This window comes from Thunnus thynnus, chromosome 15, assembly GCF_963924715.1.
Source record: "Thunnus thynnus chromosome 15, fThuThy2.1, whole genome shotgun sequence".
NCBI lineage: Eukaryota > Metazoa > Chordata > Actinopteri > Scombriformes > Scombridae > Thunnus > Thunnus thynnus.
Genome location: NC_089531.1, coordinates 13,330,483 through 13,352,593, shown reverse-complemented (window position 1 = coordinate 13,352,593; position 22,111 = coordinate 13,330,483). Strand labels below are relative to the sequence as shown.

Genomic DNA, 22,111 nt, shown 5'->3' with positions numbered 1-22,111 from the left:
GTGGGAAGACAAAAAGGTGTGATCGTGGAAAACCCATCACACTGCCCAGCTCCAAAAAGGTCTTGCATGGTGTTTAAAATAAGTCTCGTAAAGTGGGTCATAAATATTATACATCATTCCCAGCAGAAATAAATATACGTGTCGTTTGCAGCATCCTCCATGCATTTTTCCAGCGCTATCACAGCCTGATAGGATGTCTGCGGTCATGTGACGGGAAGCGCAGCATTTTTCAGCTGAAAAAACGAGCTAGGATAGTCGGGAATCGCATATCCAGGTAAACAATCAAAATGCATGAAATATTAAACGAAAAATCCCCATCCCGGCCATCCTTTTCTGTGACACCGTCGACCCGCCACTCACCGGGTTGACCTCGCTGTCACACCACACCTCAAGCAAACCAGCTCCGGTCGCTTTTTAATGGCGAACGCTAAGCTAGTTAGCTAAATGACCCCTCTCTATTTTGGCTGCCGCTCAGCGGCCAGCTAGCCAGCGTCAACCGGGGAGGAATATCGCTAGCTCAAAAATAGCCGAGGTTGCTGCAACGAAATGCTTTTCTGCTCAGACTGTCACTCAAATAGTCACCGCTGCAGCGTTTAGCATGCAGTGAGGAAGCAGTGTGTGTCCCATTCATAGTAGATTACTGCTGAGCTTCTGCTGCCAGAGAAGCTGGTTTAGTTGCAGAAACGCCGTCGCTTAGCGTGCTAGCTGGCTAATATAATGGCTAGTGCAGGATAACAGGCTAACCTGCTGTAGATTATCAGCTTGAAGGTGCATGACGGAAATTTCATGCGCGACATTTCATTCAGAAATATATTTTTTAACGACCAGAAGTGCTTTGTTGATATATTGCATGTTGGTGTTTTTGTTATGTCACTGTTTGCAAAAATGCTAGCAAGCCAGAGCTGATGGACAACAACAGATTGATGCCAGTATGCTGTTGCTGCTTTCTGTTACCATGTCTGTGAATTCATGTTTCCACAGGAGTTAATCCCGGTATGGGGGACATGAAGACCCCAGATTTTGATGACCTGTTGGCAGCATTTGACATCCCTGACATAGATGCCAAAGAGGCCATCCAGTCTGCTCCAGATGAGGCGGAGGGACCCCATGGAGCCACAGGGGCACCTCTGGGGAAATCAGACAGCGTGGTGGGTGTCGGGTCATCCTTGAGAGCGCCGAGCCCCTCCTCAGACCCCCAGGCGGACACCTCCATCGTGAGTGTGATTGTGAAGAATAAAGTTCGTATTGAGGCTGTAGATGGAGGGGACGGAGACACAGACCAGGACCCTATTGATGTGATCGCAGGGGTCGACGTGGGTCCTCGACTGGGCGCGTGTGCCCCAGGGATGGCTGAATCTGAAGCGCTCAACCACAATGGTTTTGGGGCGTCTGGTGTTTCTACGCCTCTTCCCCTCAGCCAGATGCAATCCAACGGGGCGCCGTGGTCCATGAACACCCCTAAAGTGTCTTCAGAGGCGTCGGCTGCTGGTGCAGCTAAGTCACATAAGCAGGGCGGAAACATTTTCAACAGACTGAAACCGCTTGTGGCACAGGGGTCCGGAGATCCAGTTGGCCGGGCGAGGAAGATGCAGCTCCTGCAGCAGCAGCAGCAGCAGCAGCAACAACAGCAGCAGCAGCAGCAGCAGCAGCAGCAGGACACGGGCCAGGAGAGAGCAGATGGAGTCAAAGCTTCATTACCTTCATCTTCCTCACTATCAGCTGGCTCTTCTCCTCTGGCGGCAGGTGGGCCCGTTGGACTAGCTTCCCCTTTCTTTCCGCCTTCCAAGCCTCTGCTTCCCACTCCCCCCTCTGCCCTCTCGTCACACCCGCTGCACTCATCTCAGCCTTTTAACGGAGCCCCTAAAGGCGGCCCTGCCGGATTTCAGCACCAGCAGATGGAGGAGGATGATTCTGACCCGGATTTGGGGAGTCCGCTGGTGATCCAGGAGAACCCGGACTCCCCAACTTCTACACAGCTGAACCGTCGCTACAAGTCTGACTCAGTCTCGACTCAGCCCACGTCCTCTACCGCGTCTCACCCTAAACCCGGGGACACGCCTTCAGGGGCATCTCTGACTTCATCGACCCCTCAGTCCGGCTCAACAGAGAATCCCCAGCTGGAGGACCGGCATCCAGAGCACGTCATAGAGGAGAGAGACTCGCCAGAGAGTCCTGAGCCAGAGATGCCAAAATCAACTGCTCAAGTAGCAGCCAAGAGGTGCTCCAGCCCTGCGGTGGCCTCCACTCCACCTCCCTCTGAGCTGCGGGAGCCCAAGGAGGAGGAGGAAGAGATGGAAGTGGGGAATGGGGTGGACAGGGTCGTTGATGGCAAAGCTGACAAGGGAGAAAACGCGAGAACAGGCGAGGAAAAGATGGAGGTGGATGATGGCAAGGCGAAGCCCGTCTCCACTGAAGGAGGAGAAGCCGGCGTCGCTGTACCTGCTGCTTCTGGCGCTCCGTCGCGACCCCTCAAAGTCAGAATAAAAACAATTAAAACCTCCACGGGTGGAATAACCAGAACTGTCACAAGGGTGGCGCCTAAAGGTGGCGCCGCAGGGAAGGGTATGGACCCTAAAGCTCAAGCTGGGGAGCGCAAGGTATTAGGAAACAAGGCCCAAAAAATTGATGCCTCCCAAGGTCACATGACATCCCAGCAACAGAAAGTAAGTGCTCTCAATGCTCTGCCGGTGTCCACACTCGCAGCCAGCAGCGTCATGCTCGCCGCTGCCACAAAGGTCCAAAACAAAATGGCTGCATCCGACAAGGCCAAAGTCTCTGCCACGGCCGTCAGCATCACAAAATCAGCTGCGCTGCCTGCAACTCCTGCTGTGGCCTCCTCTCCCAAGTTCTCAGTCGCCGCTGGTGGGATCAGTGTACGCACCGCCACAAAAGGGACAGCTAACGGAGGTAGCGGCACCATCATAGGCGGCACCCTCCAGCCAAACAAGCCTGCCTCCATAGTCAACAGCACGGGCGCCGTCATCTCCCGAAGTCAGTCGAGCCTGGTGGAGGCTTTCAATAAAATCTTAAACAGTAAGAACCTGCTGCCTAGCTACAAGCCCGACCTGTCAGCGCCCCCGCCACCAGAGTGGGGTCTCCCTCTTCCAGCCACAGGGTACCGCTGCCTGGAGTGCGGAGATGCTTTCGCCCTGGAGCGCAGCCTGGCTCGACACTACGACCGCCGATCACTCCGCATCGAGGTGACCTGCAACCATTGTGCTAAGAGGCTGGCCTTCTTCAATAAGTGCAGCCTGCTGCTACATGCCAGGGAACACAAGGAGCGTGGGCTGGTCATGCAGTGCTCGCACCTGGTCATGAGGCCTGTCACTGTGGAGCAGATGATCGGACAGCAGGACATAACACCCATCGGTGGTAAGTAGGGCTGCAACTAACTTAGTAAATATTAGTTGTAATAATTAGTTAAACTGCCACATATTTTTACACTTTTATATCAGAAAATAGTTTTAAAAAATGCCAGTCACTATCACCTAGAGCCCAAAGCCAAAATTTATTGAATTCACAATAAATTAAAGAGAGAAAAGTAGAAAATCCTCATATTTTGAGGAGCAGGAAACAGATGCAAGTTGTTGCAGCCCTGGTGGTAAGAAAGTTTTGCATTAAGTGTGTGTAATGCTTTTGAATTCATTAATTTATGCTTTTTACATCATACATTTTTTTTTATTTGTGTAGAATCATGAAAGAACCACAACAATATGTTAGTCTTGTGATGATTTGTCATGGAAAAAAAAAACCCCTAAACATATCATTCATTTGTGATCATCTTCATTGACAACCTCACATTTATTTATCTCTTCTGACTGCCACCTCTTGGTTGACCAGGACTACTCTCCTCTTCATCCTCATCTCCTCCAGTCTCCTCTCCCTCCACCACACCCGGGGGCTCCGCCATCTCTGCCAACTCCAGCCCGATGAAGGACGCTACGTCTCCGGCTTCAGCTCCACCTCGACCGGTCCGCCGCGCACCCCAAGGTCCCCAAGCGCTGATGCCTCTGCCCTGCAAGAAGGCGGAGGGGCTGCAGTACAACAATTTCAAATGTCCCGAGTGCCAAACACAATTCTCTGGCAAGGCCGAGCTGGTCACGCACTTCCAGCAGATCCGAGCTGCCCCCAACTCAGTGAGTCTTGGTGTTGAGAGAGAGAGCACTGTATGTATCGTGCTTCTGGTTTCTGCTGTTATGTAATGTTGGAGGTTGTTTTTTCTCATTTTTTTTTTTTTTTTGACTTCTTCTTTTGTTCTGTTTCAGACGTGTACACAGTGCTCGCCTCCCATGATGCTACCGAACTCGTGTGCCGTGTCCGCCCACCAGAGGATCCACAAACACAAAGCACCTCATGTCTGTCCTGAGTGTGGGGGCATCGCCCGGCAGGCTAGCTTCCAGACCCACCTGGAGGAGGCCTGTCTGCACTTTGCCAGGCGCATTGGCTACAGGTGTGGAAACCATCATCACAAACAAGTTGCTATAAGATCCTATAATACTACTTCCAGTAACGTCTTGCCTTAATTTGATACCAGCAGCATCAGGCAGCAGTATTTACTTTAGGAGACAGAGCACTGTGTTTCGTAAAATATACTAAAACTGACAAAACAGTCTCACCACAGTGTCTATTTAGTAGCTGTTTTGGAGCTTTTGATCATATCATTCTGAGCAGATGGGGTTTGCCAAGTTGTCATGTCATTTTAGATGTTTAAATTTCCATTTTTCTGAGTACTTTACATACTTTTAAATGATTTTACTTTAAAAGTTTAAATTTAAAAAACTTGACTTCATTAAAAGTAATTCTGGTGGGACTAGCTTGAATGCTTGTGGTGTAATGATCAACACCATATCTATTACATATCTAGTATCAACATATACAGACGGGTTATAAATGAAAGGAAAAACCTGAATAAATGAGTGAAGAAACATAACGAATGCAGATGCTGCACACAGAAGCACTGCATGGTACAGTTAAGCAGTTAACATCCAATCATGCTCTGTGGCTTGTATAAAAATGCTGAGCAGGCCCGTTTTACTCTGGTTTTGCATCAAGATTGAAAGAGGAAAAGATCTAAATGACTTTGAAAGAGGGTTCATTGTTCGGATGGCAGGAGCTTCAGTCACAAAGACTGCTCCACTGACTGTTGTGTTTCAATGGGAACAGTGACTAAAGTGACATCTGCATTTAGATCTATGGGAAAGTTGTCAGTAAATAGGGTTGGAAAATGTGGTTGTATATTTGATGACTGTGATGCAGTCAAAAGCAGAAGAGAAAGTCTTCCTCAGGTGACTGAGAAGGTCAATGCAGGACATGATCAGACTCAGCAAGAACAGTCCGTCGACAATTGCATAGAGAGGGATATTATAGTAGGGTTGCAGTGCATAAACCCCTCATTACAAAGATGAATGCACATTTGAGAGTTCAGTGGTGCAAAAACCATAGGCACTGGTCAACAGGGATGTGGAAAAAAGTGATATAGTCAGATGAGTCATCCTTCACCATATTCTCGAAAAGCATGCATGTGTGGCGTTCACCAAGACTACGGTAGAGGCCTGAATGCTTGACCCCTACAGTGAAGGGATCCGGTGGCTCTGTTATGCTTTGGGGGGCATTTTGCTGGCATGGTTTGCGTCCACTTGTCCCCTTAGAGGGAAGGGTCACTGCAAATCAATACAAAGTTGTTCTGAGCGATCACCTTTATCCTGATGGGAGTGGTCTCTTCCAGGATGGCAATGTCCCAACTCACAGGGCACGAGGGGTCACTGAATGGTTTGATGAGTATGAAAATGATGTGAATCATATGCTATGACCTTCACAGTCACCAGATCTAAACCCAGTTGAACACCTATGGGAGATTTTGGTCCGACGTGTTAGACAGCGCTCTCCACCACCGTCATCAAAACACCAAATGAGGGAATATCTTTTGGAAGAATGATGTTCATCCCTCCAGTAGAGTTCAGAGATTTGTAGAATCAATGCAGAGGCACATTGAAGCTATTCTGGTGGCACATGGTAGCCCAACTTACTAAGATACTTTAATTTGTCACCCGTCTATTATAAAACTTTGAGTTTCTATTTATTCCATTATTTTTCCAAATTAAAGAAAGAAAATACATTTATATCCCAGATTTACACAACAGCTGTTTTAGATGTCACACCAACAGGCTGTGACACCATTATAGTAAACTGTTTTGTCCAACAATGGTAAAAATCATAGATGACTAAGAAAACCATAAAATGTTTGCATTTGAGAAGCTGAAGTCAGTGGATTTTTTAAAATAAATGTGCATATCGATGAATCTGAAGTCGAAATCAGTTCAAGAGAATTTTATTTTAAAATGAAGTAAGAATACATCCTTTTTTCTTTTTCTTTTTTTTTTTTTTTGCTTCGTCAAGGTGCTCGAGTTGCCAGGTCGTGTTCGGAGGGTTGAACTCCATCAAGTCCCATATTCAGACTGCTCACTGCGAGGTCTTCCACAAGTGCCCCAGCTGCCCCATGGCCTTCAAGTCTTCCCCCAGCGCCCAGAGCCACATCAGCACCCAGCACCCAACGCTCACCGGAGGACAGGCCAAGTGCGTGTTTCCCCGCCTCTACCAAATAATCCATTTTCCACCCACACATGCAGAAACATCTCTCAGCAGATGTATGAAAGTTATGAAATAGTTCCCTGCAGTGTTCATTTTCTATCTTGTGTTTCTCTTCCTTTTTTGCAGAATGATCTATAAATGTGTGATGTGTGACACGGTTTTTACCCAAAAGCCGTTGCTGTACATGCACTTTGACACTCATTTAGCCAAGCAAAAAGTGCACGTGTTCAAGTGTCCTGACTGCACCAAGTTGTACGCCCAGAAAGGTTCCATGATGGAGCATATTAAGGTGAGTTTGTGACTATTCATAGATTTTAGATATTGAGATAAATAGATATGGCAAGTTGTCAAAAAAAATCTGAATCTTTTGCCTTCATGTGTTGCCCATTTGTTGCTTTCTACAATGAATGTGGTGTCAACAAAGGCATACAGTAATTCTTGGATCGGCCTTAGCAAGGTTCCTCTCTGCTGACCTTGTCCTAAGTTCTATGCCAAGTACAGTAGTGAAAATAATCACATTTTTAAAATTACAACATGTGCAAAATTGTTTTTTTCCTAAGATGGAGGATTGAAAAAGGTAAATTAATGTTTGCAGCCGCTCTGAACGCTTTTATATGTTCTCATACTGTCCCGTCATCGCTCTCAGACGGCTCACAGAGGCCCGTCAGCCAAACAGGAGGCCCAGTCCGACACCTCTAACCCTGCCTCGGCCCCAGCCAACACATCCGGTCCCTCCGGCCTCAAGTCGAAATCCTCGGGAAAAACAGACAACTCCGACGGAGAGGACTGGGGGCGAGAACAGGAGGAGGAAGAAGAGGAGGAAGAGGAAGAGGACGACGACGCGGATGAGGACTACGAGGCTCCAGGGGGGGCTCACACGACCTCGGCGGGGGGCAGCAGTCATCCAAGCGCCCAGACGGAGTGGACCTGCCCCCAATGTCAGACCACCTTCACCGACAACGACGATTATCTCAGTCATGTGAAGATGGAGCACGGCAAGGTGTGACATAACGCTCTCTTATGCAACAGGAAGTCAGTTTCATGTGATTGTGTTCTGTCTTATAATATTAGTTAGACAGAAAATTAAACTTTTTATTTCGATGCAGCATCTAATTATCACTGTTAAACCAGCTTACCTGTTATTGCCCTGGAGGCTGATATTAATTTTCCTTCCCTTGCTGTTTATTTAACATTTACTTATCTTATCTGTCTCTCCCTACGTGTGTGTGTGTGTGTTCGTATCTGTGCTGCCAACTCCATAGTTCCCATGTCGTATTTGTGGAGGCACGTTCAGCACGTCTTCCAGCTTGAGGCGTCATGAGCGTGTCATTCATGAGGGCAACAAAAGAGTCTTCCATTGCCAGTGAGTAACTTTTTAGAATTTTAAACTGAGCTAAAATTGTTATTTTCAATGTTTTTATAATTTGGGTTTTTCTCTAAAAAGACAGTTTTAGTTGGTTAATTGAATTATCTAGCTGGATTTTATTATAAACTGTCTTAGTCTCAGTTTTAGGCATTTAACCCTGGTAACCCTGCATAACAACTTTGCAGATATTGCACAGAAGGAAAACGCACCTTTGGCAGTCGGTTCTTACTGGACAAACATATTCGGCTCCACCACAGAACCCCAGATGGACAGGTGAGACAAGACTGTGTGATATTATTTCTGTTTGTGCACATGAATAAACTCATAGGGATGTGATCACACTGGAAAAGTGACAGTCAGTGTGCAATCTAAAAAGCTTGATTTGTTTGTCTGTTATTGTACAATATTGTCCCACAATGTACAAAGGAGGTGGAGAAGCTGCGCACAGATATATGAGTAGGATGAATAAATTGCAGGTGGTGGTGAGACGGCTACATATAGAAAACAAAAAAATCAATGTTAAATCTTTGGAAATACATTTGTTTTTCTCTTTGTGAAGTATAATTAGCATTGACTTTCCAAAATGACTAATTGATGCTTGTCAGGATCATTGTCTGATTGTATAAAACAGTAAAATCAGTATATTATGACTGGTATATAGTACATACTCTATATTATGTAATATGGAACTGGGACACCTCAAGAGCGTTCATCAAATTATGAATCATCCTTCCCTTTTTTTCTTACCTTGTCTATGACTAATGCAACCGCCCGGTCTCACTTGCCGTTCTTGTGTCCTCAGGGTCCCCCCATGACCAGGAAGCGTGCAGCCACAGGTGGAGAAGGTCCCAGCAGCTCCTCAGAGCAAGACGGCGAGGGTGGACCTCCTGGAGCCAGGGCAGGGGATGAGGAGGAAAACGCCACAGAGGACGGCGAGGACGGCGGTGGTCCCGCTAAGAGAACCAGGGCGTCCGTAGCGTCGACGTCTCTGACACCCGGCGAGTTAGAGGAGGAAGACAACGTTTTCCGTTGCGTCCCCTGTGGCTTCTCCACCGAGGACGGGGCGGAGTTCCAGCGCCACATCCCCCAGCACCGGGCCGACACCGCCTCCTTCCAGTGCCTGCAGTGCGGCGTCTGCTTCGCCTCGGCCGGCTCTCTCAGCAGGCACCGCTTCATCACCCACCGCGTGCGGGACACCCAGAGCGACACAGACCGCGGCACCCCGCGCGCCCACGGCTCTCCGGACGGCTCACCGGCCGGCTCCCCTCAGGCGCAGGGAGAGGACGGAGAGGGGAATCTGAGCTGCAAAGTGTGCGGCCGGCGATTCGACAAGGCCACGGACCTCAACACCCACTTCAGGACCCACGGCATGGCCTTCCTCACCGCACACAAGACAGACAAGCCCCAGTAGAGGGGGGCAGATCCTCAAAGGACGGACAGACGAGGAGTTACGAGGGTCAAGGCCGAGAAGAGAAGCTGTAGAATATGAATGTTGATCCTGAGATGAAAGCGAGCTGCTTCGGGTCTCCTGTGCAGTTTTTTTTTAGCCACCATAAACAGTTTTACTCTATCTATGGCACCTCTTCTGTGCGATTGTAATTGCATGTTTGATCATGTTACTGGTCACATAACTGAACACACCCGTAATAAACTCTGGAGTGGAACGGTTCTTGAACAGCCCCCCTCCCCCCCCCCCGAGCAAAGCATTTATACATCAGCCATACTGTGTCTAATAACGTCTCGTCCCTCTTCAATCACTCATTCTGCACTGACTGTAGCCACCTGCCTGTTTGTTCATGTAACACATACTTTAATACATCCACCTCCCACTGTACTCCTGACAGCTGTAGTGCCGATATTTTTGTACTTCACATTGCTCATGGTATTCATGCTTGTTCGCCTCAAGTCCATGCTCATCTCGGCGGCTTTAGATCACTTTTATCAGCTCCTCCGCTTTCTCTGAAGCCGGTAAAACTGATCTCACGCCGACGTCTGAAGCATGAAGGGGAACGTTTGAAGAATTTGACACTGATTTTTATGTTGCTACAATATTGTAATATTTATTTATACAAAACACATTACTGCTGTTGGTATTTGTGTGAGTCAGTTGCGTCAAATCTTGCTAGATATAGTGCGATTTACCAACGGAGACATGAGATGAGAATCTCTGAAGGCATTTCTTTAGGAGACGAGGTTACTGGAGGTCTGTAACCTGTGTAGTGTGAATAATGTGTGATGTCGGTATTCGTTAAGCTAGTAGCAGAAGAAAAAGAGAGGTCAGGCTTCCTGCCAGTAGTATATCTGTAAGAGTTTGCCATGTAAATACATATAATTACACTAAAAGAAAGCGTTCTGGTTTTAGTAACTTGCTATGATAATGTGAATACGTATAGTATTTGTACTTGTACTGTTCCCTTTTTTTCCAAACAATTTGAAGTTTAAAAGAAAAAAAAAAGTCCCCCCCAGAGGTAGCTATACATTGTAATTACAAAGCAGAGGGAGAGCGAGGGGGTTGTGTTGTCTTAATGTGTATGAATACAAATGTTTATCTCTTTGAGACAGTTCTTTTTTATCTACAGAATCAGTGCTTGCTGTACTCACATTTCTTTTGTATGTTTCAAAAACAGCCTTCGCGGTCACATGATGGAGGCCTATGAGTGGATTTTTTTTTTTTGTTTGTTTGTATCTTTTATATGTCATATCATATTTATATAGCTCAATAGTGGAAATTTCATGTCATTTTCTTTTCCATGGTTGTGGTCTGCTTGCTGAAATGCCATACACTTTTGTGCTGTTTCGAAATAAATGTGTAAAAGAGACGATTGACTCGTGCAGCAGGTTCCTCTGCAGAGTTGAGGGTCGCATTCAGAACAGTGTTTGCAGCTTTTTTTTTTATGTTCATGTGGCTTCAGTTTCCTGCTCCAACTGCATTCACCAAAAACTCAAATTAATCAAAAATTCAGTTGTGCTTTTTTTTTTTACATTAAGGACCAACCTACTTGTTCCAATCCATCAGTCACAAACACATACATGGACAGTTTCAGTGGGTATTACATCATAAATAGCATTTACTATAATAAGGACATTTTTTTTCTCTTTTACATGGTTCATTTTTATCTCTAAGTGGGTTTTCCACAGTCTGGCTCCACTCCCTCCAGCTCCAGCCCCGTCTTGCCTTCAGTGGCCTCCTGACATGAGGTCTGAAGCTCAGACGGACTGGGAGGATGGTGAACTTCAATCATCAGCTGGTAGATCAGCGTTCCAAGCAGCGCCCCCACACAGGGGGCCACTATTGGCACCCAGCACCAACCACCTCCAGCCCTGCGAAGACAGTTAATGGAGCAGTTTGTAGCCTTAAATACAGCAAGAGTTTCCATTATAATCATGATGTTGGACAACAAAGAGAAGAAAATTAGATGGTATAAACAGACAAAAAGTGTCTCAGTGTCCTGACTGAGACGACTTACTTGAAAACATCGATTCCCCAGCCGGCAATGTACGTGAACAACCGAGGCCCAAAATCCCTGGCTGGGTTGAGAGCGTAGCCGCAGTTTGAGCCCATTGAGATGCCGATAACCAGCACTGCTGCTCCCACCAGGACAGGCTGGAGACCATCAGGGAGGGAACTGTTCCTCTGGTCCCCGAGAGCCAGGACACACAGCAGCAGGGCAGCTGTGCCTATCACCTGGACAACAAGGGAACCGTTACGCATGTGCAGAAAGGTACACATCATGTCCAGTATTTAGAGCAGGAACAAGATAAAAGATTCAGTGAAGGAAAGATGGAGCATGTTAGATTAAAGCTCCCAAAACTGAAAAAGGCAGTGGTTCGATCCTGTTGAATAGTTAGTTGCAAATATGCAACACTTAAAAACCCTCAATGTCATTTCACAACCAGGGTTGTTTCCATAAAACAACATATAAGTTAAAAACACCTTCATACAACTATAACATGCATTATAAAAAAACAGGAGTATCTTTATATTTGTATGTTGGGGCAATGAGTGCCTCCAGGTGGCTGTGTAGTAGTGTGTCTTTTACGCTGATGTGAGGGATGAACCTTTGAAACAACCAAAGGGGAGTGACAATATCAATCTGACCTGGTCTAAGACGCCTCCCCACAAGCTGAGGTAGTCCGCAGGGTAGGTGGAGAATATGCCAGCTGTGGCGGTGGGACCTGTCACTGTCAGCTCACCTCCACTGTACGCCTGGATAGCATCTGCAAACACCTCACCACACATGCACAAACACACAAAACACACAGACAATTACCAGAGTATTTAGAGTATATCATACTAAACATGAAAAGATATGTCTGATATGCTTAAATCCCTTGAAAACAATGAGCCAATCCTGCTAACAAGTATTACGCCTCCTTTGTTGTCCAAAAACTATTCAAAAACACTTCATTTAGCTGCATTGATGCACTGGGTGATGTGTTCCTTCATTCCTCCATGGACACACACGTACACTGTAGTTTATTTTCAGCCACATACATCATGCTGCTGCCATAAATACTCACATGTGTATTCATCCGCAGCTAAAAGTAGTCCCCAATAAATGCACTTTTTTACTCCAGTTTCAGTAATGTTTGCTAAAAACCACAGTGTCCAGATGTTTTAGGAGATAAAGGAGCCTTTTTAAAACATGAAACCACATATTTATGATTTGTTTCTAAGTAGGAATGAGTGGGTTTAAGCATCTAGTGCAATATTTGGGAGATTAAGTGATTCTGATTGCAGGTGTTACTGTTGAAGACTCACCGTAGTACTGCAGGCCAACAGTGGCTGCAGCCAGAAACGCTCCAAGCACTTGGAAGAAGACATAGAAAGGCAGCTTTAACCAGGGATGTCTGCCCAAAACGCACAAGCTCAGAGAGACAGCGGGGTTCAGATGAGCACCTTACAGAAGGAAAATAAGAGAATTAAACTTTCTAACATTTAAAAATTATACGTCTTTTGTCTCCTATACTGGAGATATAAAACACATCTTTACATGCTTATTACAATCTGTGCAACACAAAGCTTTGACCTTCATATTAAATACTATAGGTGACAATTTTACATATATTTTTACCTGAGACTCCTCGTGACACAAAGACCCCAAATGTTACTCCCAGAGCAAAACCCAAATTGATTGACAGGTAGTGCCCCTTCTTATCTTGAGTTGTTGTCACCTGAGCGACAGAGCCACATCCAAATAGCTGTAATTGAGATGAAGAGCTGTATGAACAGAATGTAATACTGAGTGGAGAAAAAAAAGATACACATCCAAGAACCTGAATCTGCATGACTCTGTTGTCTCTAAAGGCCAGTAAACACACAGCGCTGCCTTGGTGCGATTTTCTTTTTTATGAACTTCATTGCTCAGGAAACTGCTTTATGATTTGTGTTGTAAATGTTGATTGCACTGGCAGGCGGGACAGATAAAGACTATCGAGATGAAACAAAAGCACACAAACTCTGCCAAATGAGAGACAAACATCACTGATGAAGAACTCTTGCACCACTCTCGCTCCTTATCTTCCCTTCTGTCGCCTCACCCATCCTCACCTGTCTTCCCTCCTGACTCACTGTCACTCTCTCTTTTTTTGTTCTGTCTTTCTTTCAGGCCAAAGTCCTTAGTTATCCATTGGGAAGATTCACTAACTGCTTCAAAACACAAAAGTATGTAATTGTTTTGGGAATGTTAAATACTTGATGGTTACTATAGCGACCGAGTGAAACAAATGCAAAAGCCTGGATCTGAAACACAAATATGAGTCTTTGCCTCAGCATGGCATTTTAAATAGTCCCACTAGACACTAAATATGAACAATTACTGAAGAAGATGAATGTTCTTTGTCTTTTGTACTGAATCTTTTGCCGTACAATGCATTTATACATTAGAAAATGATACACCAAAGTGCCTCATGCAACTAACTGAAGTTTAAATCCATAAAAAAAAAAAGAAAAAACACTTACAATCAGGACGTACACTCCGAGACATTCAGCCATGCACTCCCTGACCAGCTGGTTTCTGATCCGACACTTCCCCAGAAGTCTCTCCATCCCGGACATTTCCTCTGCACCGTCTGGTGGCCACAGATGAGCTTTCAGAGCCGGGACGCTGTCATCAGGTGGATCTGACCTGCGGAGTACTGCACCGTCCGCCTGACTGAGCAGAGTTTGACCTTTCATACTGGAGCTGTAAGCTACGTCACTCACTTTATGGCACGGTTGAGTTGGTGGTGTGTGTGCATGCAGCAGAGGAGAGTAGTTCACTTTGTAAGACATCTTTTTTTTAAATAAAAAAAAATATGCGATTGAAAATACTTCACATTGGTCTCATGCAAACAGGCCTGATCCTGGATAACTGAGCTGGTTTGTTGTGAGCTCACCTGCTTGGAATTGCCTCTGATTGTTCCTCTCATTTGATTGGTTATTAGATTTCTACACTTTTTGTTGTTTTTTTTTCTTCTTCTCGAAGTGCAAACACTCCTCAGTTCAGCATTCTTCATCCAAATCCCGTCCATCCTACTATAAAATATTTCAATGTATTTATAATGATTTGTGCCATGTTGCATCTATGTAAGTAACCAACCAATAATGCTGATAAGAAATTAACTTTTTGGCACAGTTTTCTCAAATATATATCATGTATTCTGTGATAATCTGTCTTCTGACAGTCATGGTAGAGGAGAACAAACAACAAAGCTTGTACTGATTTCAGGTTTATTTTTATATGATGCATATCAAAAATATACATTTGTCTACCATTAGTGTTGTCGGACTTGTTATGTGGAGAACATTCTTATCAGTTAAATTCTGTTCAGGTTACGCCAATCCAATAAACTACTATCACACCACAAATCAGTGTAGGAGGTATCGTGTATGTCAGCAGATCATCATACTGCATTATAAAACTATAAAATAATATTGTATTAAAACGATGGACAGAGTTATTGTAGAAAAGCAAAGCGTAGAGTAATACTACAAACTCTTCCTTCCTTCCTATAAAGATGATTTCACTTCCTCTGGTAGGAAGCATGTGAATGGAGGCGAAGCGAAACAGGATTTGAGTTTATTTTTCTCAAGACTTCAAGTGCATCCTGCATGTAAGGTATTTATTTCCTCATCATTCAGATCCTTTTCACCTGGTCGAAGGAAGGCCTTGCTTGCAAAAATGAGTATTTATTTAAGCTGCTCGTGCACAGAAATCAACAAACAGAGCAAATAGCATGAAGTGTCTGTGATGTAACATGAAGGTGAATAGCAGAGTGTTTTCCCAATAAAGGGTCATCAAATCAGGTATCAGGTATCGATGTCAAATATAGTGGGAAGAATAGACTTCCAAAATGGACAGAGAGAAATAATAAGATTGGAAGTGATTTGCTTGCAAAATTCAGTTATTTATTGAATTATCTTCATGTAACAATGCAGCTATTCACATTTATCTTTTCTTGCACATTTGGTGATTTCTGCACATTATAGACTTAAAAAAGCAAGCAAGCTGCTCAAACTTTCTTTATGTTGTTTTCATTTGGGGAAAATGGAAGGAACACAGGACTCTGTTGTCCATAACATCATACAGTACACAGAACAAAGAGGAGAAAGACCTACAAGGCCTCAAACCATCACACAGGATGCATTAAGTGCTTTATGACCCAGCCAGGAACACACATGTGTAAGTAGCTGAGGGAGGAAACAGAGTCAGCAGCAGGTTATATAATTCCTGTATGTTAATTAAAACGGTTTGCAAGGACAGTGTCTTTTGATGTTGAGTGCAGTGCCTGCTGTTTAGGGAAAAATTGAAGGTATCGTTATCTCCACTCTCCTGATGAAGGCAGATTTGCCAGAACACGAGAAGCAGCCGGAGCAATCAGACCTTTTGATATTTCACACATGAAAGAGCGCCTTGAATTTTTAAAAAATGTAATTGAACATGAATAATCATACCTCTGTATGAAAGACATCTCCGCCGAAGCTCGTGGAAACCGCAACCCTGATCGAGGTCACACTGACATGTTCATTACATGGGGGCTTTTTTTAAATGGAGAGATGGAGAAAGGAGCCCTGATTATGTTTGATTTCAAGAGGAGAGATTACAGGCTTGCTGTGACCAGGATGGCATGCAAAGATGTGATGTGAGAACAAGCTGAATTTGGACTTTTAACAGTGCTGCTTTATTTCACTTCAGTTCGCCGGTATCTAATCTCAGAAATTCCTGACAGAACAGTAATTCCTCACAGCTGAGTCGAAGAAAGTATATAATAAACTTCTGGTTTAGGAAGGTTGTATTTTAAATTCCTCTAAAAAGTCCATCCTTTGCTTATGCTCTGTCCAAATAGCTTTGTTTCAGTTCTCTCAGCCTCCAGAAGACCAAAACCAGTTCATTTTCTGCTGATTTTTAGCACAAATTAACATTAAATAATGGATCACATTATCATTAACTGCAATATATGCATCCTCTTATTTGAAATGTATGCATTGCAATTTATATTATTCACAACTCACAATCCAGGAGTCATATAAAAATTGATTTTTATTGTTAAAGATAGTTTTTGCAAGTACAACCCAAAATCTACAATTTTAGAGACAAAAGCATTAACACAGAACACACATCCAGTATTAAATTTTCACTGTTTTACTCAGTTGTAGACTGCAGTGTTTGCTAGTTCCTGAAACCACAGCATTAACTTACATTCAGTAAAATAAATATCCAATACAACAGTTTTTGGCTCATTAGCTGTGGGCTAAATGACATCAGAGCTGGTAAACCTAAATCAACTAAACTAAAAAATAACAGGGAAACAACAACAAAGTAAATATATTAAGATTCTTTATTTGATTCATCACACACACTCACATCTGTATAGATTTGTCTACAGGACAATACAAAAATAAAATATGTAACTGTGGATTTGTTTGGTGCCTCGTGTCTCGATTTGTCAAGATCACTAGTCATCGGGATTGGCAGCTTCTAGTCTACGTGGTCAGTTGGAATCCATAATTCAACACATTTTTGGCAAATGTCGCTCATGCAACCAGTTTGTCCATCTATAGAGAAGCAGTATAAAGTTCAGAGTTTAGAGTTCAGATCCTTTAAAAACATACATAGGATGTGAAATAGAACTCACAGCTCTAAAGAAATGTTTTCAGGTAACGTTTGCTATACTTAAAGCAGTCCAGAGAGTATACTTCATTCGCTTAACATGTTATTTAAACCCTCCGAAGAACTTGGAGAATAATGAGTCATCATCCCGCATGTCCAAAAAGGGGCGTTGATCACCTGGAATAAAAACAAGAAAAACTGCATGAGAACTAGATCGTGCTATTATGTTGGTCAAAGTAAAAAAAAATACTCTAACAACCTGTAAGACAGTTTAGAAACACCCACTGTGTATAAACCGACCTGGTAGGATAGGCTCAGGTTGATGGTTTGCTCCATTCAGGCTCGTAGGACCTGAACGGGTCACTGTTGTCTCCTCGTTGCCTTGGCCGTCTCTGACTGTGCGCCTCTCTTCTACAGTCTGTCAGACATCAAAACAGACGAATCATCAACTCACAACAAGTCAAAACATAAAATAGGATTACAGTGGAAGAAATAAACATTTAATTAATTTGTGCACTGATATTGTGTCAGATTACTATATTCATGGCCTTTTTTAGGATGTGTCATTTCTGTCATGTTCCACACACTGGACTAAAAAAAAACTGTCCATGAAACATTTGGAAATCTGCTTTGAAAAGTGTATTCATGTAAAATTAATAATAAATGAAGATAAACTGTATCTCTCACCCCGTCAGGTTTCACCACCTTAGTGACAGTGACTGACTGGAAGAAGGATCGAGTCCTGGGCTGGCTCGGTGCCTGGCCAGCAGGTGGCGACAGAATCTGATCCAAACCACCAGAAGACACTGCTGAGTCCAGATCTGGAGAGGTTGGGGGGGCGAGAAATCTGTTGAAACTCGAGGCAAAAGCACAATTTTCCTTTCTTTAACTGGAGGATTAAATAAAAACATCACCTACCTCTGTCTTCTTTGCGCTCGTCCTCTGGGGGTTTCTGTGACTCTCGTCTCCAAATATCATTAAACTGTTGAGACAACATAAGAACATCTAAGAATAGTTGATACATAACAATAAACACTATAACTTCATGTTGCCATTGGATCTAAATAACAACAGAGAAATGCAAGTAGCTGCTAACTTTTTCATTACCTTTGAAAAAGGGGTCCAGCCATGAAACGGTGAGCTGGGGAACTCTGGTGACTCATAAGAAGGGCAGCCATCATTTCTGGGCTCTCTAGACGGCCCTGTTTGGGGCCCTGGCTGGTCGCTGTGAGGGGATTTCAGCATAAAGTCTCGCAGGGGGTTCCCTCCACCTTTCTCTGGTCTGTCCTGAGGTGGTGGTGGTGGTGTTGGTGGTGGCATGATACTGGGAACATCTAGAACGCGAGGGAGACACAGTCTGTATTTACAGCCGGGAATCGCTTTCAAATCCAAAGTGTTTCCTTTTATAATTAGATTTTTGTAATCATACTCACTATTAACATAATAATTCCAACATGTGTAGTCATTTTTAAGTACAAGCTAGTAAAGAGATGCTTCATATTGAAATTGTAAAGGACTGGATCATGTGTGTGCTGAGTTTTTATACCAAAGTATCCAGACTCTTGCTGTCTGTCCCAGCGGCCCAGCTGGGAGAATATCTCCTCCATCTCCCTGAGGACGTGGCCAAACGCCGGAGGCTCCTGGATCCTCATCCCATCGGGGCCGAAGCTGAAGCCAAATCTCCAGGTGCTGTCAAAGGGGTCCTGCTGATCCCCCCGAAAGCCATCATAGTCAAATCCATCCTCATCATCATCATCATCCTCGTCGTCATCATGGGTCATGGCATCGAAGAAGGGGTCCCTGATACACAGTGGTGGAAAGTAACCAAGTACCTTAACTCAAGTACTGTACTTAAGTACATTTTTAAGGTACTTATACTGTATTTTCATTAAATGCTACTTTATACTTCCACTCCACTACATTTATTTGACAGCTTTAGTTACTTTTCAGATGAAGATTTGACACGATGGAAAATATAACAAGCTTTTAAAATATAGCAAATTGTTGAAGATGAAACCAGTGGTTTCCAACCTTTTTCACTTTTGACATCTTACAAAAAGCAGTGTGTAGTCAGGGTCACATTTCAGATGTCTATGAGTTGTTAACAGCTCCACCAAATAGTGATTTTTCCACCTAAACTTCTCACATGGTTTCATTTCAATAAATGTTCAAATGACCCAATATTTCAACAAAAATCAAAGATTAGAGAAAAAAAAACTGAAAACAGATTCGTGTATCAGAACTTTGTTTTTTCTTCTTTCCTCTCCCATTAATCATCTCACGACCCCTAAGACTTATCTGGTGACCCTTTGGAGGGCCCGACCCCAGTGGTTGGGAACCACTGGACTAAACTAGTTGACTGTATATAAAGTAGTTCACACTAGCTCCTCCTCCAGCAGCTACAACAGTAACATGCTGCTTACACACTGATGCTTCAGTATTAATAATGTAATGTCATAAATAGTACTATATCGACGAAACGACTACTTTCACTTTAATACTTTATGTACATTTTATGTACTTTTACTTAAGTAGGAGTTTTCATACAGGACTTCTACTTTGAGTAATTTTACATTGCTGTATTGGTATTTTAAGGATTACTTAGTAAAAAAGGTGAGTATTAATGTTATTTATGTGCATTAGATACGCTATATATCATTGCCTGTGATGTCAACTCTTCATAATTATAGACTTTAAAGTAGTTAATCAGGTGTATTAATCGGCTTCTAGCCTAAATCTCGTAAATTAGCAGACTATAGATACCACTCGCTTAGACCCCTGTTGTTTCCTGGCACAGAAACTCTTAATCTTGTCCTTGAGAGAGCTGAAGATGCTTTAAGAAGTTTCATTATCCGATACAAGTTAAAGGACTTATGCTAGCTTCAGGTTAGCTACCCGACAGTTGCTTCTTCTCTTCACTTCATAAACTTACCTTCGACCTCGGTAATGACCTCCGGGTACTCCGAAGAACCCGCGAAATAAATCAAAAACACTCATTTACCCACAGCTTTAGTGAAAAAAACTAAATCATAACAAAAAATATACGCGCAGCAAAAGACACACTGGAGAGAAAAAGGACAGTCACAGTTGTCAACAGTGTCGTAAAGTGCTCGATGTTTCGGTTTCGGAATGACGCAAGCTGTCGTAATGCTGTTACCGTAGTGAACACAGGAAACGCGCAGCAAAAACAACAGCACGTTATAATACACCTGCCAAACAGTTAGAAAACTTTTGTCTGAAATGTTCATATCTGAAAAACTGAGACGTTCATGGGTGTCAATTGTTGTCAGTGGTTGAAAGTAAATACATTTAGTCAACCCTTCTGTGCTAAAGTAACAATTTGAGATACATCTACATCACTTCAGTACTTCCATTTTGTGCTACAACTATTCTGTACTCCGCAACATTTTAGAGGGAATATTGTACTTTTTCTTCATTACATTTATCGTAAAGCTATATAATGCTGTATAAAATATGATACATTGTTAATGATTAAATGGCTCAACAGTTAAACGTGATTCAGTAATCAGTTCTGCCTGGACAAACTACTATATTGAAATGAAACACTTAATAATGGAATAATATATGTGAACGGGCATTTTTGAGTTCAAGTAGGCTACATTTTGCCCGTAATATTTCTGTATTTTTACTTGTAATGAAACACTTTTTGTAAAGTGTAACTTTTAATAAAAGGATCCACTTCTTCCACCGCTGCCTGTTGTAGTGTTTGCTAAGTGAAAGCGATCTGCTGTTTCCTAGCAACGTCGTTCCATCCCAGAGTCTGGAACGTTCAGGGCGAAACATTCCAACACGGACTGTGACGTCAGTCAGTCCAACATGTGTAAACTGCGGTTTTAAACGGTCATCTACGCTGTTTGGTGATTTCATTGATGAAATCTCAACAGCGGCGTGTGCACTGTGCACTGTTTAATGCAGATTTGTGTGTGTGTGTGTTTGTGAGATACAGATCATTGTGAGTGACAAAATGGGTTAAACTGGGTGTTTTGATTTGTAACTCGAGCGTCTATCTGTATAAGTCATATTTGTCGCCAATTAGAGCTCATCTGTTTTCTAAACATCCGTTTGAATGCTAATTAGTCACCCTGGGATACACAATGCGATGAAGCCTGTGCCCTAAAGCTTATCAGCAGTGGTGAAAATAGTACTCAAATACTTTAATTATTCACTAATTGAAAATATCAGTGTTAAGATGCGTTACAAGTAAAAGTGCAATCTGCATTCAAATCTTTAAAGAGCATTTTTGTTTTGACACTTGAAATATTAAAAGTAAAATGACTCATTATGGAGGCAAAATAGCCAATTACAGTTGATTTTTATACATTATGTTATTGAATTACATGCATTAACATGTAAGAAGCATTTTAATGTTTTAATAATGTTTTAAACAATTTATATACAGTTAGGTGATTTCATTCAAAGTATAACAATATTTATATTTCAAAATCTTAATCTGCAGAGTAACAAACTGCTAAAATAAATCTGGTTGATTAAAAAGTACAATATTTCCCTCTGAATGTCGTGGAGCAAAAGAACACAAGTATTTTTTATTTGATGCTACTTTATACATAAGTACATGTAGCAGAACAGTTCTTGAGTATTGCACTTAAGTTACTTTCCACCACTGCTTTTCACCTCACTTCTGATAATTAACACAGTGCCTTTTACACCTCATGAGGCAACCAGGACACATTACTCCTCAGACATATTCATGTTAGGATCAGCAGCACGGCTGTATGTGAAGAAGAATGTGAAATGTAAACACACAAAGAAGAAACGAAAAGAAAAATGTCTGAGGAAGTGCTGTGTTTGGAGTTTAATTTGGTACTGCTGATCCTCAGGAGCCTGTTAGATAACGGAGGCCGATAACAGAAACCCCAAGCCTAAAACCTTCTGACTGTCAGATGGTTTCACTTGTGCCAAACACTTGATGACACAAGACTCTTTTTTTTCCTTTTTGTCAATTCATTGTTCCGCTGATATCCGATACCAGCGATGAATTAACATTTCAAACTGCCAGATGAATCAAAGCCAACCTGCAGAGTGA

At 43.1% G+C, this 22,111-nt stretch overlaps 3 protein-coding genes and 1 non-coding gene across 7 annotated transcripts; 2 read left to right on the top strand and 2 right to left on the bottom strand.

Annotated features, from left to right (window-relative positions):
* The first annotated feature begins 48 nt into the window (after positions 1–48).
* Positions 49–10,825, top strand: znf687b (zinc finger protein 687b). 4 transcript variants are annotated; one of them, XM_067612722.1, is made up of 10 exons: positions 49–274; positions 982–3,372; positions 3,874–4,136; positions 4,266–4,450; positions 6,397–6,573; positions 6,715–6,877; positions 7,235–7,588; positions 7,851–7,951; positions 8,140–8,227; positions 8,757–10,825. In XM_067612722.1, the coding sequence occupies exons 2-10, from the start codon at positions 996–998 to the stop codon at positions 9,363–9,365; spliced, it is 4,317 nt and encodes a 1,438-aa protein (XP_067468823.1). In that variant the 5' UTR covers positions 49–274; positions 982–995; the 3' UTR covers positions 9,366–10,825. The 4 variants fall into 4 exon arrangements, with proteins under 4 accessions (XP_067468823.1, XP_067468820.1, XP_067468821.1 ...); XM_067612719.1 differs by having other exon boundaries at positions 3,841–4,136; XM_067612720.1 differs by lacking the exon at positions 49–274 and adding an exon at positions 326–532 and having other exon boundaries at positions 3,841–4,136.
* Positions 6,957–7,091, top strand: LOC137199116 (small nucleolar RNA SNORA13). Its single transcript, XR_010931732.1, has one exon. It is a non-coding gene; the product is annotated as a small nucleolar RNA SNORA13 (small nucleolar RNA).
* On the bottom strand, positions 10,588–14,347 carry aqp10b (aquaporin 10b). The gene is made up of 6 exons (XM_067612727.1): positions 13,917–14,347; positions 13,030–13,156; positions 12,717–12,854; positions 12,054–12,172; positions 11,422–11,639; positions 10,588–11,275 (listed from the first exon to the last, which is right to left on the bottom strand). The coding sequence occupies exons 1-6, from the start codon at positions 14,226–14,228 to the stop codon at positions 11,074–11,076; spliced, it is 1,116 nt and encodes a 371-aa protein (XP_067468828.1). The 5' UTR covers positions 14,229–14,347; the 3' UTR covers positions 10,588–11,073.
* A 2,409-nt stretch (positions 14,348–16,756) lies between these two features.
* On the bottom strand, positions 16,757–20,175 carry hax1 (HCLS1 associated protein X-1). Its single transcript, XM_067612718.1, has 7 exons — positions 19,979–20,175; positions 18,593–18,846; positions 18,154–18,380; positions 17,965–18,028; positions 17,734–17,867; positions 17,347–17,464; positions 16,757–17,223 (listed from the first exon to the last, which is right to left on the bottom strand). Exons 1-7 carry the CDS (start codon positions 20,041–20,043, stop codon positions 17,150–17,152), a joined length of 936 nt encoding a protein of 311 aa, XP_067468819.1. The 5' UTR covers positions 20,044–20,175; the 3' UTR covers positions 16,757–17,149.
* Positions 20,176–22,111: the final 1,936 nt, after the last annotated feature.

What these genes read in the sequence shown, in the direction of transcription:
- znf687b (XM_067612719.1), top strand. Translation starts at nt 996, where the DNA reads ATGGGGGACATGAAGACCCCAGATTTTGATGACCTGTTGGCAGCATTT. An exon ending in GGACATAACACCCATCGGTG is followed by an intron (nt 3,373 to 3,840) that starts GTAAGTAGGGCT and finishes TTGGTTGACCAG; the next exon opens with GACTACTCTCCTCTTCATCC. An exon ending in GCCAGGCGCATTGGCTACAG is followed by an intron (nt 4,451 to 6,396) that starts GTGTGGAAACCA and finishes TGCTTCGTCAAG; the next exon opens with GTGCTCGAGTTGCCAGGTCG.
- aqp10b (XM_067612727.1), bottom strand. Translation starts at nt 14,228, where the DNA reads ATGTCTTACAAAGTGAACTACTCTCCTCTGCTGCATGCACACACACCA. An exon ending in GGGGAGGCGTCTTAGACCAG is followed by an intron (nt 11,640 to 12,053) that starts GTCAGATTGATA and finishes CTTGTTGTCCAG; the next exon opens with GTGATAGGCACAGCTGCCCT. An exon ending in TGGGGAATCGATGTTTTCAA is followed by an intron (nt 11,276 to 11,421) that starts GTAAGTCGTCTC and finishes CTGTCTTCGCAG; the next exon opens with GGCTGGAGGTGGTTGGTGCT.
- hax1 (XM_067612718.1), bottom strand. Translation starts at nt 20,043, where the DNA reads ATGAGTGTTTTTGATTTATTTCGCGGGTTCTTCGGAGTACCCGGAGGT. An exon ending in GCTGGACCCCTTTTTCAAAG is followed by an intron (nt 18,029 to 18,153) that starts GTAATGAAAAAG and finishes TTGTCTCAACAG; the next exon opens with TTTAATGATATTTGGAGACG. An exon ending in CGAGCGCAAAGAAGACAGAG is followed by an intron (nt 17,868 to 17,964) that starts GTAGGTGATGTT and finishes CAACCTCTCCAG; the next exon opens with ATCTGGACTCAGCAGTGTCT.